Below are 13,407 nucleotides of genomic sequence, written 5' to 3' on the forward strand. Positions count from 1 at the left end.
TTTTTCTTTTCAGCTCACCTTTTTCTTGAATACATGCTTTCTTTGTTATATCAGTAAATTATGACATCGCTAAAGGGCTTAGAATAGTTTTCTCCTCAAGTGTAAATACTAACATAAGACACTAAAAGACAGCCTCTTTTGCTTATTTCACATTTTTGTAAGAACTTTTAAAATATCACTTTCTACACTCACATTTGGCAGTACCTTGGGACTTTATTAATCATAGTTTAATCGAAGAGAATAAGTATTAAAGAAAGGAGGTCAAAAGGCCATAGGCAGGGACAACTTCCACTAGACCAGGTTGCTCAAAGTCCCATCCAGCCTGGCCTTGAACATTTCCAGGGATGGGGCATCCACAACTTCTCTGGGCAATCTGTGCCAGTGCCTCACCAGCGTCACAGTAAAAAATTTCTTCCATATATCTAACCTATTTTCCTCTCTTCCCCTGAACTTCTCCTCTTTCAGTTTGAACCCATTACTCCTTGTCCTGTCACTACAGTTCCTGATGAAGAGTCCCTCTCAGCTACTGGAAGGTTGCTATGAGGTCTCCATGCAGACAATATTTGGTTCTTAACAGAGAAAAACAGAAAAAATGAATGACCTTAATATAATGACGTTAAAATTAGTACAACTACTCTTTAAAAAACGTTGTACCACAAAGCTCAAGAAACATAGTTTTCTGATTCCTTATGCACATTTAATTTAAAATTACATTCCAGAAATTATTAACTCTTCCTTCCTACAAAAAGGCTGATTCCCAAGCTTTAATTACTGACCATACAGTTTATATTTTATGAATTTTAGAATCTCATGTCTCTCTAGTCCTATAATTTAAGAATTCTAGAATACTCAGAAAATAGTTATCAGGTGGTGATGGGTACATTTAGTTTCATGTTTCTATAACCCCGTGTCACTGGTGTGCACAGGAAAGAAATCAAGGTAAGGGGAAAATCTGTATGCTGGTACAGACATAAAACACAACAGAAAGCTTAAAAGGACTTTTAAGGAAGCCTAATGCTCCAGATATAACTGGTACTGATGTACAGCCTTTCAAACCTGTTCTGACCATACAAGCTCAACACGTGTGTCAGCACCTCAACTACACACGAAGAACTTCTGCAGACTCCTTTCTTTTAATCGGGTCTCTGAACACGATGTGTAACCCCACGTTATACTGTACTGGATCTGAGTGCTTTTTCTGTGTCTGATTTCAACATTGCTAGAATGTATTTTTAAGAAGCTTTAGGGATAAGCGTACGAGGAAAAAAAAAGTAAATTAAAACCAGATTATACATAAAGATTTTTTCTCCACATCTGACAGTGCATTCTCCCTGCTTTGCAGTGAAAGTTAAATTTCTAGCTTAGCAGGCAGTGCCTGGTAGGTAGATTATTTCTCAGCTGTTCAGATAAAGCAAGGTAGGCATCCACAAAACTGAAATTTAATAAAACTGCAAAACTTTTAATGTAATAATAAGCATTTCTTCTATAAGTAAACATATTCAGCCATGCAGAACACTTAAAAACAAATAACCTCTGTACCTGAACTGTGGAACTGATTTCAGATGCAAATCCTCCTGTCAAGGGAGCCTCATGGCTAATCAGCAATCGCCCAGTCTTCGCCACTGACTGAAACAGAAAAACAAACCCCCAAAATGTCATCAAATTACAACTCCTTTGATTTCTTACTTGTTCTATTTGTGGAACATATGAAATATGGGACATTATTAGCAGTGTTAGAACATAGCTACTTTTCCACTCTTGCATTTCCAGTGAAAGAAAAATTATCCTAAAAGACTAAACTGAGTAATTAATAGGATGGTTTTGTATTTACTACAAAAAATGTTTACAATTTCCATTCAATTTTAAGCAAATATCAAAAACAAAAATTGAATCCATTGTATATAAATTTACACTATTAATGCAAACTGTAACATTTCTGAAATAGAATGAAGGATTTTAACAAGTAGTCCATAAAAACTTGAATCCTGAAAATACTGAAAGATGTACATACAAAGAAATCCTTCACTGATATCTCTGCACAATCAGTTCCTATATTCCTACGAATTGTAGCTATTCAGAAAGTAAAATTGTTAAATAAAAATTTCAGCAAGAAAACACATGGATTACTGCTCCTTATTTAAGTTTTACGTGGCAATTAGAAGCAACATTTTCTAATTTTACATCTCAATGTTTGTACAATCTTTACGTGATCTACTTTACAAATAAATATATAGCATACAGAAGGTGATCTAAGTATCTTTAATCAAAAAACAAATCTGTGTTCATTATGCAACATAACAATGAAAGTAAAATATTTTTAATCTGATGGGAATATAAAGCTTCACCACACTCAAATATCTTAATGGTTATTGCAACTACACACTAAATTGCCTAGAATCAAACAGTATCAGATACCTTTGGTCAGAAATATGGCAGTAAACTCTCCAATTCCATAATATGCATTTTAAAATTAATATACTAATAAGGTGCATTAAATATTTTCATAAACTTTTAGACATGCACATCAGAAAAAATCATATTAATGTGTATGTTAATCTTTCAAGAACAGTTACAGTCTGATATTTAAGATAAGTACATAGTGTGCTGCTGGTGCACCATTAGTCATCAAGTGGAAAAGCCCAAGACAGCACTATCATATTAGATTTTCTGAACACTGTGATCTTCAGTTTAATGTCTACACCAGCACAGTCTCCAGTTGGGCAGCCCTGTGTTATCTGTGTAATAGAATACATAAAGACAATGCCTTAATAATGCAGCTTTCCCTCTGATTCAATATTTTTCTAATTCTTTTGCTCTTCTAACAATGACTCAGTCAGTGGCTCAGAGCAGCTCATCCACAGATGTGCTGGCAACTCACAGGCTACAAACATGATCCATATACTGTACTATGAAGTGGTTTGACAACATTCAGAGCTAAACAAGACAGAAAAAGGCATTTCAACACTTGGAAAGTCATCCAGTTACATAGGCTGATTTCTTTCTTTTGCCAGCACTGGAAACTCATACCGAAAGAGCAGAGGCATTACCTGCACTGTAAATCTGTCCAATACATCAAAACGCTTCAACGAACAAAACGTATGCTCCAGTTTTAAGTTGATATGATAAAACTGATACAATCAAGTACAAGTTGCTATGGTAAAACTGATACAGCTAATCAATGTAAAAGTTCAGGGGGTTGGTTTTGTTTGTTTGTTTTTAAATCCTCCTACTATCATTTTAAAGAAAGATTCTGTTGCATGTATTTATTCCGAGAGGTTCACATTTTGATATGTTACAAAGTTACAGATTTCATTTTTTAGAATATAGTAGTATGAAACAGACACTCTTAGAAAGCATATAGGAAAATTCACACATGATCACACCAGTAATCCAGCAGTCCAGCATCTTATCTCTGGAGATAACTCAATGTTTAGGGAAAAGTAAGAATAGGGCCTTCAGTGTGTTCCTTCACTATGTCTCAGCCTCCAATTATTTTCACACCACCAGTTTCCTGAATCCAATATGGTCTCTTGCAGTAAATAACTTGTAACTTTTATTTCAACTGTTCTCAAACTGGAGCCATGTACAATAAAAACAAAAATCCAAACATAGCAAAAAAACAAACACCACACAACAACAACAACAAAAGAGTAAAAAATAATCTCTTTTTAGAAACCTGCCTCTACTACAAGATAAATCCTGGGGTTTATATACGATTCCCAAGGTCTCCAAGGACCCCTTGCCTGTAGGAGGTTGTTAAGAGAGAGCAAGCAGCTGTGATCACCAAGCCATGCATACAAATAGCTCAGCCCTGCTAGAACACAGTATATATATATATATATATATATATATATATATATATATATATATATATATATATGACTCCTGGTACAAAACCATGCTAGCATAGCTTCAGTGCTTTTAGTATCCACCCCAGCTTGTTCAGGGGCAGCATGGATACCTGCACCACATTGCACAATATTGAAAAAAGAAATTCTTCCAATGGTTAAACCAGATTCAAAGTGAGCAGAAATGAACCACTATGCTGCACTGCAAATAGCGCTGAGGACTTTAAGTAAGGATGTGAGTATTGTGATTACTAAATTTACAAGGTCCCCACATCAATTTCTACTTTGCATTAACACCGTGTTCCTAAACTACAGTGAGTCTTTCAGAAAGACATGCAATCTTAATTACAGTATTTCCAGTGTTTGCAAATGCATCACACCTCTTGGTAAGTTCTTCCAGTGCCTAACTCCCTTCCCTGTACAATTTTGCACTTTATTTCCAAACTAATTTGGCTGACATCAACTACAAAGCTGCTGATTCTTATTTTATCTGTTTGCTAGAAGGAGACCCTATCTATGATCACATTTCTGCTCCCACATGAATATGTTAAGACTGTGATCATATGGTGTCAACCACAATTTTGATCAGCTTAACAGCCTGAGCTCTAAATCTTTCAGCAAACAGTACATTTCCAATTCCTTCATCATTCTTACTCTACCCTGAATCATCTCCAGTTTCCTATGTCCTTCTTGAAGCACACCCATCTGGAACCAGCATTCCAGATTTTCTCAGAACACCACCAAATACAGAGATAATACAGCCTCAGTATTGCAGCTCTTAGATGTATGAGGCCTTTCAGCCAAAGCATAATAACACAAGTCCAGCTTTAACTAACAACTGCGATTCCCTGTTCTTGGGAAAGAGGGTTTTCTCCTTAAAGGATAATTGTTTCCTGGAATAAAGATGGAAATATAGTGTGCATTTATTATTTCAAGACACAACATTATATTTGGATGTGCTGAAAAATACATTGTGTGTCTGAGCCTAGCTCAGTTAATGAGCTTATCTTCTCTTTATCAGTAACTGAGTGACTATTTTATCTGTTTATTCAGCTGTTTGTTGTCTCTAATCTTTTATCAGTAACAGTTTTAAATGTTTTCCATATATGTGATGGAAATATTAAAAAAACAGGTTCAAAATCCAACTTTGTAGGACCTCAGGACTTTAGTATTTCCATTCACAAACACTGCCCTTCTATGCCATACAGTTGAAGCCAGCACAGCACTAATGCCCTACTTCTCAAACTATGTTAATCTGTTTTGTGAGTGCTCAAACAACTGCAGATCATGAACTGTAGGTCATGTATTTCTAATTATTTTTTAATAGCTCCTTCTTCTTTGATAAATTCTTCTTCCTAGTTTATGGATCATTCTTCCTAATTGATCTGGTACAGGTTTTTTTTCTGTGGCAAAACTGTTCCATAAGGTATCAGACTAATAAATTCCTGGCCGAGAGGTACTTTCATTTAGCAAACATATTGGGTCTTTGTATGCCTTTTTAATTTTAATTATGTTATTGTTTTTTCTATCTTAAAAATGACAGTACTATACATTAATAACAGCAGACAATAGCAACAGATGTGATTTTTTTAAACAGAATTTTAAAATATACCTTGCAATTTTAAAAATATATATTACCATTTAGAAGCATTTCAGTCCATACAACTTAGAAGAAAGCCTGATGAAAAAACCCAACATTTTCATACACTGGTAGTGTTCTAGAATGGCTAACTTATTCAATTTCTGTATCTTCAAAAGAAAATTTAATCTTATTTCCTGGAAGCAAAATAGTTAATCAGTTAAAAGTGAAAATTTCAAAACTAGCTGCTATGCATTCTATACAGCACAGCAGACATGGTTAATGATTATTTGCAGATATCAATGCTCTTCTGTAAAGAATTAATTTAATTTTTAAACTCTATTGCAAAACATTAGTCCCTGTTAGTTCAAATGAAGCCATAATTCAACCTCCAGGATAATCAAAGCCCAATGTTCAGAAAACTATTTACAGTCCAAATAATTGTAGCTCAGTCACATGGTAATGGTAATGGTGTCCTCAACTTTCAAAGTTAATGGGAATATCACTGCAATAAAACTGGACAAAACAGTGCTAAATCAGCACAGTGTAACAAATTGGCCAGCATAGAATCCTACTGCTTTATCCTCTTTTAAAAAGGAGTGTAATCTTTTGTTTGGATTAGCAAGAGAAAAGGACAGCCTTTCAAAGAACAATGTATTTTGTCCCCTCACAACCAGACACTTGCATTTCTGTAAGGGCTTGATTCTCCATTTCATCACCATCTCTCCTCTGTCTTCCAAAACCCCAGTCTTTACACTTTTTCTTACTTAAGTATAAGATGAAAATTTTGAAATGCATTAAGATTTTGAAATTCTGCAGCTCATGTAGAGTGCTTTTGAAAATGTATTTTCAAAGAATATGGTATGGTTTAAGATTGGCACTGATAAAAATGTTCCGTCCACAACTAGAAGTTGTTGTTTTCTGATCTTTGAAGTCCAGATATACTTCTGAGGGCATTAAGAGATTCTGTAGGTATACCATTGTCTCAAATTAAATGAAAACAAATTTTTTTTGGCCATCTTTAGTAACATACCATAAAGGGAAGTCAGAGGCAACATTCAGGCATTTAGAGAGCACAGCTCCCCTTTGTGTCATGGCCACTCTGCACTTTCAGAGACAAATTCAGATGATGCAACCTTGGGTTTTCAAAAGGGAAAGGTCCTACCCTGCTCAGAACCTCCTGTTCCCAGCCCATCCCTCACATCTCCTCAACACCCATGTGGCTATTGGGAAAGCCAGATGAAGGGGATAATCTGATTTGTGCTGTACAGTTAGCACAAAGCAGCAAACACCACCTCAGAGACAGATGTAGAGATGGGAGGTACATCAGGATTCACTCACAGAAACCTTCAGTAGTGCTCTCTCGCTCCGGGAGGCAACAGAGACCCAGGTTATGGCACATCACTCATCTCTGCTATATCCAGTCATTAGAGAAGAGACTCTATACCTTCATACTATTAAATCAACCCTAAAACAGAACCAGACACCAATACTGACTATACTTTTCCACCTCAATTTAATTGCCATGACTGTTTTACCTTGGTGTCATTCACAAGGACAACAACTGACATTGCATCAGAGTAAAAGGCTAATGATCACTCTGATAAGGAAATGTAAAAAAAAACCCTAATGCTTTTGCAAAACAAATACTTTCAGGGTGCACTCTGAAGGTTTTCTGAACTGCAACCCAGCATTTTTGCAGTGAAGCAGCTCAGCAAATTATTTTCAACTTCCCTGACCACACTCTTCATCCAAGAGTTTCTATAATCACTTTCTGTTCAACTCTCAATTCATCACATTGGTAGTTTTCTCCCTTCCTACAGGCATCAATGACAGAAAAAAACAACACGAGTGTGGCACTTCCAAGCACTTTGAAACCTAAGTGCTGACACTACCAATAACATTCTCTGCCCTTACTTAGGAGAAAGCAGTCAGACCAAAATGAGTTTGATGGTAAACTGCATTTAACACTACTACTCTCCACACACAGCAACACTACTACTGCCAGTGTAACCAGCTGCTTCACTAACACGGCAAATGCCTTTAAAGAAATTATCAAAGTAAAAATTTTATTATAAATGGCTGTTATTTTGTCACAATGGCAAGTTGCCTATTTTCTTTAAGAAGAAAATCTTGTTCTCAGAACAGAAAGATTTTCCATCTCTTACAGAAAAGGAATTATTTTGATGTTCACTTTCCCATTTAAATTGTTGCATACTTTTGATTGTTTCCTTTAAAGACTATAAAAATTTTCTACATAATTGAAAAACTAGCTTCCCACAATAATTTTTTAAAAGCCGGCAAAAGTACTGAAATTGCATTTGTATTGTATCCTATTTTGCACTAAACATGTATGAAGCAATTATAAAAATGTATTAAAATGAATATTAATAGACATGTGCTTTTACCAAAAACAAATCAGAATATGGAAGCCATAAAAAGAAAAAGACAGTAAAGTTTCATTAAATGCCTTGAAAAACATTTTTCATTTTCATTTTTAGATCAGCTTCAATGAATTTTTACTTGAAAAATATAAAACCTGAGGGAGGCTACTTTCCTTAACCCATTAGTTCTACTTTTCCTTTAATGTTTCAATAACAAATTAAATTGCATAGCAGCATTCTTGGTACCAAACACCATAATCACAGGAATAGAAATAAGAGTCCAAATTTCTATTCAGCACTTCCCACAGAGAAATATGTAACATAACCTGCCAGATGTATCACTGAGGATTACATTTACTTATCTGGAAAACCAGATCCTCAAGCACCTTTTTTTTTTTTTTTTACTAGGGTCCTAAGAGAAGGAGTGGGGAATAAGTTGTGTCCTATTGGCCTGGACACAAGAAAACTGTAGCTTAGTTTGCAAATTCTAGCCCATGACTGCCTTGTCCTAGAAGCAAGAAAAGCTAGAAATAGTATTTTTTAAAGCTCCAACCAACAAAAAAACCCAATTCTTCACACTGAAGAAAAAATTACTTAAAAGAAAATAAAATAACATTTGGTGTTAGTTTCAACTGAACTAAATTCTCAGAGAAGGAAAACGAGAGAGGCTTCAAATGTACTGTATCACTTCCAAAAGTTGACTGAAATTCATTTACTCATTTGTCAGTAAAATCAAGACAATTCAGAAATAAACAAATGACATGAAAAACCATTATTTCAGAACATACAGGTCAACAGCCCAAAGCATGAATGAGATTTCTCAACTACTGATACAAGATGTCTAGTCAGCCTTACGCTCCTTCTGTTAATATCCTGTTAAGTATAACAAACATATCACAGCATTGCAACTGTATAGCAGGCAATCCCAGCTGAACACTGGCAACAATCTACATAGATCAAAGATAAGCTACTTGGAAAAGATGTCATTTTTATTCCATCACTTAGGAGGGCCATTGGACAAAAACCTTTAACCAAAACTTTTCAAACAATAAAATGAAAAAACAGGCAATTCTGTAAAAGCTGAGTATGCTGATTAACAGCAGGGAATGGAAAACAAGTCCAACACGTTTCTAACTTGACACAAATAGCTAAAAAGTTGCCAATTTTAACTAATCCACATTAGCAGAGCACAAATCTTAGTCTTCCTCTTAGTAGTTAATCAAAACGATGGCTTCTAATCCACTCGGGTCTGCTTGTTTAGCTGATGCAGCTGAGGTTTGTGCTTTCTGACCTACAAGTCTAGAATTCATTGACTGTAGATGGCAAACACGAGGCTGCTGTGGCAGGCTTGGACCTACTACCAGCTTTGGAAGCTCAGAATGAGTTTTCCCAAAGCAAAAAGATCTGTGATAATAAATTTACATGGCAAGGATGAGCAGATCCTTTATGGTTCCGAGACTGCAAAGAACACAAAGATGAAGAGGCTTTGATTCTGGCTTCTGTCAAGGAGAAGCAAAACATAAGAAACAAAACTAACAGGAATCAGGGACAAGGGAAAGAAGAGAGAACAGCCCTCTGCTAATGTTGAACTAGTGCAACCTTTGCATATCAGGGTGGTAAGACAGGCTGTCCTGCTGCACAAACACCCTATGACACTGTTCCTATAACTTTACCTGCCTTCTCTGCAGCAAAAAATGAAAACAGACAAAATACACACATACACAAAAACAAAACAAAAAACAAACAAACAAAACAAAACAAAACAACAAAAAAACACCACCTAGAAATTTTGTCTAACCTCCCTTCCAGTTAACTTCAAATCACAGTAAAAGACCAGATATTAGAGAAAATAAAAAAAGATCTAAAAGTAAAATGCATTACAACTCTATCACAGTAATGGAGAAAAACATGGGAAAATTAAGAGAAGTATTAGAAATGTATTTGCTGTCCAATGAGACGTTTACCTGAAATCAAACAATTAATGCTTCATCAAATAAATTATCAAACCATGTCCTAAGCTGCAGTATGTTATAGACAGTTGCCATACCGACTATTCAGCTCTTTCAAAGTTACTACTGTGCATTTGAATATTGATTTCTAACAAGGAGCAAAGCTCCAAAAATAGGCACTTAAGTTGATGTTACATGGCCACTTTAAATCTGTTCTCCCTAAGCAATCAGTCCAGCTGTACTTCCACCTGATTACTACTTTTACCATCTCCATAGTATTAGCAAAATATAGCTGGATGTAAATCCTAATGAGAGCCCAGAGAAAGGAAAAGGAACAAGCAAACAATTTAGAGCACAGGGAAAAGCTGGACTATATTTTTGACCATGGCAAAGGCAGAAGCAGAAGAGTATGCTGCCAGCAGAACAGAGGAGGAAAGACAGGCTCTAGTACAGACCCCCACAGAACCTTCTTGTCACTGGCTTCCTGGTAGAATACCGTACTCTACCCACTAACCATGACCATCTAGGCCCGACCACACAAACACCATTCTACCTATCCAGCTGTCCACTGGATCACAGCATAACACACTAACTTGGATACAGGAGTATTCTGAGAGAGAGTTTCAAAAGCTTAGTTGCAGTTAAGGTAAGGGTCATTCATTGCCCATCCCTTGTCACAGATCCAGGCACTTATCTCAGATTTAGCCTCAGCAAGGCCATGCTTACTTTTCATCATCTTCTTAATACTTTCAGAAATTATGTGAAATTTGCAGTCGGTGTGAAGAACACTAGTTTTAACTATTAAAAACAGCCTCAAAGCATTTACTGATAATTCTTTCATGAAATATATAACATTTTCTTAAATTTGATCACAAAAAGGCAACTGAGTGGTCACAGAAGTAGAAGACATGCATCTGTGAGCAGTCTGAGTGCTGACAGTGAGATGACCCACAGCTGGGAGCACTTCAGCAATCTCAATACACATTTGCAGAACTATATTCTAAATCATTATTTAGAAAATGTTGTTTTCTCCTCGAGCAATTCTGCAGTTGCATCTGGGGTAGACTATATACCCTCAGCAGAGTTGCAGATGACACAAAACTGGGAGGAGCAGCTGATAGGCCAGATGAGCTATGCTGCCATTCGGAGAGACCTGGGCAGGTGGACAGGAACCTCACAAAGCTCAAAAAGGGAAGCACAAAGTCCTGTCCCTGGGGAGGAACAACTCCAGGCACCAGTGTACACTGGAGCTACACTGCTGGAAAGCAGCCTGGCAGGAAAGGCAGACAGATGCCCTGATGGACCCCACATTGACCACGAGCCAGAAGTGTGGCCCTGTAGCAAAGAAGGCAAATGGTATCCTGAGCTGCATCAGGACTGTTGCAGCCAGATGAGGGAGGTGATGCTGCCGTTCTACTCACCATTGGTATATACGGCCATACCGAGAGTGCTGTGTCTGGTTCTGCACTCCTCAGTAAGAGACACATGAACATATTGGAGAGTCCAACAAAGGGCCACAAAGGGCCAACAAAGGGCCTCAAGCACAAGTCCTATGACTAGAGGCTAAGGGAGCTGGGGCTGTTCAGCCTGGAGAAGAGAGGCTCAGGGGAGACCTCATCACTCTCTACAACTCCCTGAAAGGAGGCTGTAGCCAGGTGGGATTTGGTCTCTTTTCCCAGGTAACTATCAGCAAGACAAGAGGGCATGGTCTCAAGTTGTGCCAGGGGAGGTTTAGGTCAGATATTAGAAAGAATTTCTTTACAGAGAGGGTGGTCAGACATTGGAATGGGCTGCGCAGGGAATTCTCCAGTGGATTCTCCATCCCTGGAGATTTTTAAAAAGAGACTGGATTTGGCACTTAGTGCATAGTAATGCAGTGGTAGTGGATCAAGGGTGGGACTTGATGATCTCGAAGGTCCCTTCCAACCCAGCTGATTCTATGATTCTATTCTATGATTCTAAGATGATTGAGGGTCTGGGATGAAGGGACCTCATCAATGTATATACAAACCCAAAGGGAGGGTGCAAACCACACAGAGCAAGGCTCTTCTCAGTGGTGCCCAGCGACTGCACTGCATAGTTTGTTATTATGCTGATGTTGCATAACACACTCGTTAAGCCTCACCACTTTGAAATCCTCATCAGGATGAATCTTTTCCCCAGTTTAAAATGTATGCATGGCAGGAACAGTTCATAAAGAACTAATGTGACCACAGCAGGGATGCACATATGGAACATCTTGCAGAGAAATGTTAGCACAACCATAAAACTTACTGACTCGACACACCAGGATTTTAATATTCCAGTATGTATCATTTTACACTATAAATGCCAAAAATAATTCTGAAATTATTCCTGCATATTTCTGCATAGCACCAAAAATATAATGCTGTAGCATGAAAATGGTGGTGCAGAGATAATGAAGAATGAAAACAAGTACAGGAATAATGCAAAGTAACATGAAAGATTTAAAAAATTACAGTCAAAACCAAAAGGGCTGGCTACAGGACTAGGTAGAACATCCGAAGAAGCAATGAACAGACAATAATAAAAGAGTTATGGCCTTTAGATCCAACACAACACTGTCAGGGTATGGTTGAGATGATCAGCAGAGAGATTTATAAGTTTCCTGCAAAGCCAAGACCCAAGAACAGATTCCCAATGTGTTAGGTACCATAAAAATACAGAGTAGCAGCTTGCAATTTAAATAGCTGAGACTGTAAAAAGAGAAAAGAGGTATAACACACAGCAGGGTGCATCTCAATACAGCTTGGGATGCTTCAGTTTTAATAGAAGAGTGTTAACGCAGATTAAAAGGATTGATATTCTATCAAGTAGTGAGTAATGCCTTTCAGTAAAATTAGTCTTGTAAAACAACACTGCTACAAACCCTCTCCTAATACCTTTGTAACACCATTTTATGTACCCTAAAACAGCTAATTGCTAAAAAAGCAGCAGCTGCTAACAATGGTCATAGAATGTAGGGTCAATGGAGCAAAGCTATGTTTTGTGCAGGTGGATACTCCTGCTTAACCTAAAAATAAACTAAGGAACACAAATTAGAGTATTCATAAATTAATTTGCCTCTTCAGTTTTTTCATACTCATGTTCAGAACTAACACTTATTTTAGGTCTTAGAAGTTGTAAGTCTATTAGTAAGTTAAAATTTAGGATTATTTAGCCCTTTGGCCTTTAAGAAATTATGTACATAGTGTTTATTAAAAGTCACAGGTTGTGAAAATTTCATCTCTCCCTCAAATTCCTGGAATAATCAGGCTGTAATAGTACATCTCCTCTTCACTATAACAATTCTTTATTAAAAATAAAATAAAATCCAAGCTTTTAAGTTTGAGTGTTTGTTGAGGTTCCTCCAAGCTAACCTTTTAAGGAAAAACTGCAGTCTTCTACAACCAAAAAGGCAGGGAAAACACCCACCTTCCATAAGATCATAGAATCATAGAATCAGCCGGATTGGAAAGGACCTCTGAGATCATCAAGTCCAACCCTTGATCCAACACCACCATGGTTACTAGACCATAGCACTAAGGCATCTACCTCAGGACTATCAAAGTACCTAAACCCCTGAGACACTAAGAGCATCTAGCTAACTTTATCACCTGTCCTCATAACCACCTACCTCAGCACCC

General features: G+C 37.1%; 1 protein-coding gene across 1 annotated transcript in view; it reads right to left on the minus strand.

The window, feature by feature from the left end:
- BCKDHB (branched chain keto acid dehydrogenase E1 subunit beta) overlaps positions 1-13,407 on the minus strand; it is a 117,408-nt gene that overhangs the window by 50,578 nt on the left and 53,423 nt on the right. The window contains 1 exon segment of the mRNA XM_032681735.1: positions 1,540-1,626. Within this exon segment, the coding sequence (XP_032537626.1) occupies positions 1,540-1,626 (87 nt within the window).

This window comes from Chiroxiphia lanceolata, chromosome 3 (assembly GCF_009829145.1).
Source record: "Chiroxiphia lanceolata isolate bChiLan1 chromosome 3, bChiLan1.pri, whole genome shotgun sequence".
Classification (NCBI taxonomy): Eukaryota; Metazoa; Chordata; class Aves; order Passeriformes; family Pipridae; genus Chiroxiphia; species Chiroxiphia lanceolata.